The sequence below is a fragment of the Phalaenopsis equestris genome, unplaced genomic scaffold (assembly GCF_001263595.1).
Source record: "Phalaenopsis equestris unplaced genomic scaffold, ASM126359v1 Scaffold000232, whole genome shotgun sequence".
In the NCBI taxonomy this organism is placed as follows: Eukaryota; Viridiplantae; Streptophyta; class Magnoliopsida; order Asparagales; family Orchidaceae; genus Phalaenopsis; species Phalaenopsis equestris.
Window position 1 is genome coordinate 699,472 of NW_018164674.1, and position 3,567 is coordinate 703,038.

At 38.8% G+C, this 3,567-nt stretch overlaps 1 protein-coding gene across 2 annotated transcripts in view; it reads left to right on the top strand.

Moving 5' to 3' along the window:
- Positions 1 to 5: 5 nt before the first annotated feature.
- The window catches only part of LOC110023804 (rop guanine nucleotide exchange factor 1-like), a gene marked incomplete at its 5' end in the record, with an annotated part of 6,968 nt that continues 3,406 nt past the window's right edge, over positions 6 to 3,567 (top strand). For both annotated transcript variants that reach the window (XM_020723399.1, XM_020723397.1), the window contains 3 exon segments: positions 6 to 191; positions 294 to 410; positions 484 to 1,019. In XM_020723399.1, the coding sequence (XP_020579058.1) occupies positions 6 to 191; positions 294 to 410; positions 484 to 1,019 (839 nt within the window).

The following is a 3,567-nucleotide window of genomic DNA, read 5'->3' on the forward strand; positions in this document are numbered from 1 at the left end:
TGAGGGCTCCAGTGGCTTCTCCGGCCGGCGCTTCACTGCGGGTGCTTCGAGTTCATTTGCATCTTCGCCGCTGGTTATCGGGAAATCTGGTCTTGCTGCAGCCGATGCGGGCCGTGCATTGTTGCCAATGCCCGAAGCTGATGCTATGTTCTGGGAGGGAAAGTTGGAGAAGCGTGAAGTAGACTTGTCTGGTTCGTCTGCTACTTTTTAGTTTCAGATCTTGTAGAGAGACATGTGATTGGTATTTTGGTTTACGCCTTCAGTGTTTGCTCAGCATTTTGCTAATCTTACAGAGGTCGAGATGATGAAAGAGAGATTCGCTAAACTCTTACTGGGGGAGGATATGTCCGGCGGAGGGAAAGGAGTTTGCACCGCGCTGGCGATCTCGAACGCCATTACGAATTTATCCGGTGAGATGAACTTTTTAATAAGCACCTTTTAAGCTCTTGCATCTAGGTTTTAATTGTGGAGAAACTTCCTCAGCTACTGTGTTCGGGGAACTGTGGAGGTTGGAGCCGCTGGCCCCACAGAAGAAAGCAGTGTGGATAAGGGAAATGGAATGGTTGCTATGCGTGAGTGATTCAATCGTAGAGCTCATCCCATCTCTGCAAGAGTTTCCAGGTGGCGGGACATTTGAAGTGATGGCAGCGCGTCCAAGACCTGATCTCTACATGAACCTTCCTGCGCTGAAAAAGCTAGATTCCATGCTCCTAGGGATGCTGGATGGGTTCCGGAATACTGAATTCTGGTATGTTGATAGAGGGATAATGGTTGCTGATGCTATTGAAGAAGGTGACGAGGGCTACCCTTCTTTTGGGAGGCCATCACTGAGACAGGAAGAGAAATGGTGGCTTCCATGCCCACGAGTTCCTCCAAATGGTCTGTCTGAAGAGACCAGGAAGAAGCTGCAGCAGTGCAGAGATTGTGCAAACCAGATACTGAAGGCAGCCATGGCGATCAACAGTGGGGTGCTTGCAGAGATTGAGATTCCTGAAGCCTACTTTGAAACTCTTCCTAAGGTATATCAATAATCATTGAATTGCTGAACAGGTTTAATCTGAAGTTTTTTTAAATCTGAAATGGATTCTCATAAATTTAGGAATTTGATTTTGAAAATCTATCAATGACTCATATTTCTGGCAACTTTGACTGTATAATCTAGCCTGAAATGTTGTAGTATGCCTGAAGCAAGTTTAAATAATTATACTTATATCATTAGATTGTTGGCAGTTTATTTCTATTGTGTGGCTTTAGACAATGATAAGCTGCTTCTGTAGTTCATTTGTAGTATGCTCTGGAATGGGCCAAACTATACATGCATTGAAATGGCATGAACACTACATATTTTTCCTAATTTTTGTTAGGGGCATTTTCATACAAACTGCACAATTCCTATTTATATTTACATATATAATATCTAAACTTTCATATTTACATACATAAGGCTCAAATCTTCAACATCACATCAAAAAAATATCATTATCACTAACTTTTTAAAAGTGAAAAATACCTTTTCATTCTTGGATTTTTAATACAAAGGTTTTATAAAAGTAAATATCAAATTTGGTATGCATGTAAATATCATACTTATAATGAGATCGTGCCAAAGGCTTGCTTCCCTACTTGATGAATTGGATTCCAGCCCTAAATGATTCAAAGTAGAATCGACATATGAAAGAAAACATTAAATTTTACGTCTTCTTAAGTTAGACCCGCCATTTGAGCCCATCCATATTGATCTGTTATCTGAGTCCGCTAGTTGGAAGTTAGGCACAAATTGTCAATTATATTCTAGACTCACTCATCCTCAAAAAATGATATTGATTTCATACTGCCTTGTCTTCCCATTCATAGATGTTATTTAGAGGCTATCAAACATGCATGGTTGCGGGAGGCAATGGTATAAAAACTTTAAGTTTTCAAGGACAAATTTTCATGGGTTGTTCATTCCTTCAAGGTTAAAGCTATTTGTTGCAAATGGGCCTACTTGATCAAACATCACTATGACAATACTCTGGATCATCGTAAGACATTGTACTGGGTAAATAAATAAGAATGTGAGATTGACTGTAAGAAATTTTTTGCCTCTACCAGTAAAGTAAGCACGGTATGAATGATTAAATCTAAGCTGCTTTATAAGATGACCAATCAAGCAAATGGCCATTTAAGATGTGTGTTTTTTTTTTTAAATACAGTGATGAGAAGGAAGATATCTATTTGTTTCCCGCCATGGTATTTTGTCTCTCTTTTCACATATATGTAAATTGAAGTGCTCTCTATATGGATTTAAATAGGCTCCTTCGACTTGGTTTGACAAATCCTTGTCAAATTAGTTCACGGCTTCCTTAAAGAAAAGCTAATAAGACTAATTTTTCTTTTTACATGCCATTGGGTGGTACAAATCCTTTTCCATATTATGTTTTTGACATTGTTATACTTGGGATTAATTTGATACTGGTTGTTCGTTTGCAACGATATTTTCAATAGGGACGTCAATTCAGATTTGCGGGTTGGGTTCAGGTATGACCCGAAAATAACCCAACCCAAATCGTGTCAATCCAACCCGACTTGAATAATAAATGGGTCGACTTCTCCAAGCCTGGCTCAAAAAATATTTGGGTCAACCCTGATCTAGATTTTTCGAGTCGTGTTGGCGTGTTGGGTTAATTTTTGACACATAGGGATGCAATTCGGACTAGAGGCTCGTATTTGGATCCAACCTTAAAATGATCTTACTTGAATCCGGTTAACCCGAACTCGACTTAGATAATAAATGGGTCAAATTCTCTGACCCAAACCTAAATTGAAAAATATTTGGGTACTCGGATTTTTTGAGTCGAGTTTGAGTCGTGTTTGCGTGTCATGTCAATTTTGGTACCCTTAATTTTCAAGCCATATTTTTTAGAATTCATGTTGCTTTTATTTATTAGTTTTGAGGATGCATTCTAATCACTATGTTTTTTTTTTGGATGAAATATACACATAGGGTTTTGATCAATTAAAAATCAAAACCACTTTGCGGAATAAGATCACAACAATTCAAGAAATTTGGAAAAAAATTTCGAAAATAATCACAGGAAAAAAACACCAAGATTTCACCATCAAGAAATTCCACTATGAATGAGAGAAAATACAGAGATACACTCAGATCAACTCTCTGCAAATATAAAAACTTACAAAACTTTGCTCCAACCATTTCTCAATCTATAAGTGAAAGCCCTCGTTGAAATTATCATCATCGACCTTCTTTTCTTCTTCATGAGAAACCTGTCTAGAATGCCACTTGCGAGATTGCAATATATCATCTCTCAAATCGAAGGCTTAAGAACCAAACCAAATCCTTTGCTTGGTGGCATGAGTAGCGGCATAAATATTTATTAGCTCAAGAAGATTCACACTACTAAAGGCCCTTGCGGCGTGGCTATGTCGATTGTGGCATGATTATGCTGCTCGACGTAGCTACGCTCATTTCGGCTATGCCAAGCCCACGTATAGGAGTGCTCCTTTGATGCGTTGGAATTCTGCCCTTTGGGTGCCAGTCTCCACACTCCAACAATATTCTCCTAA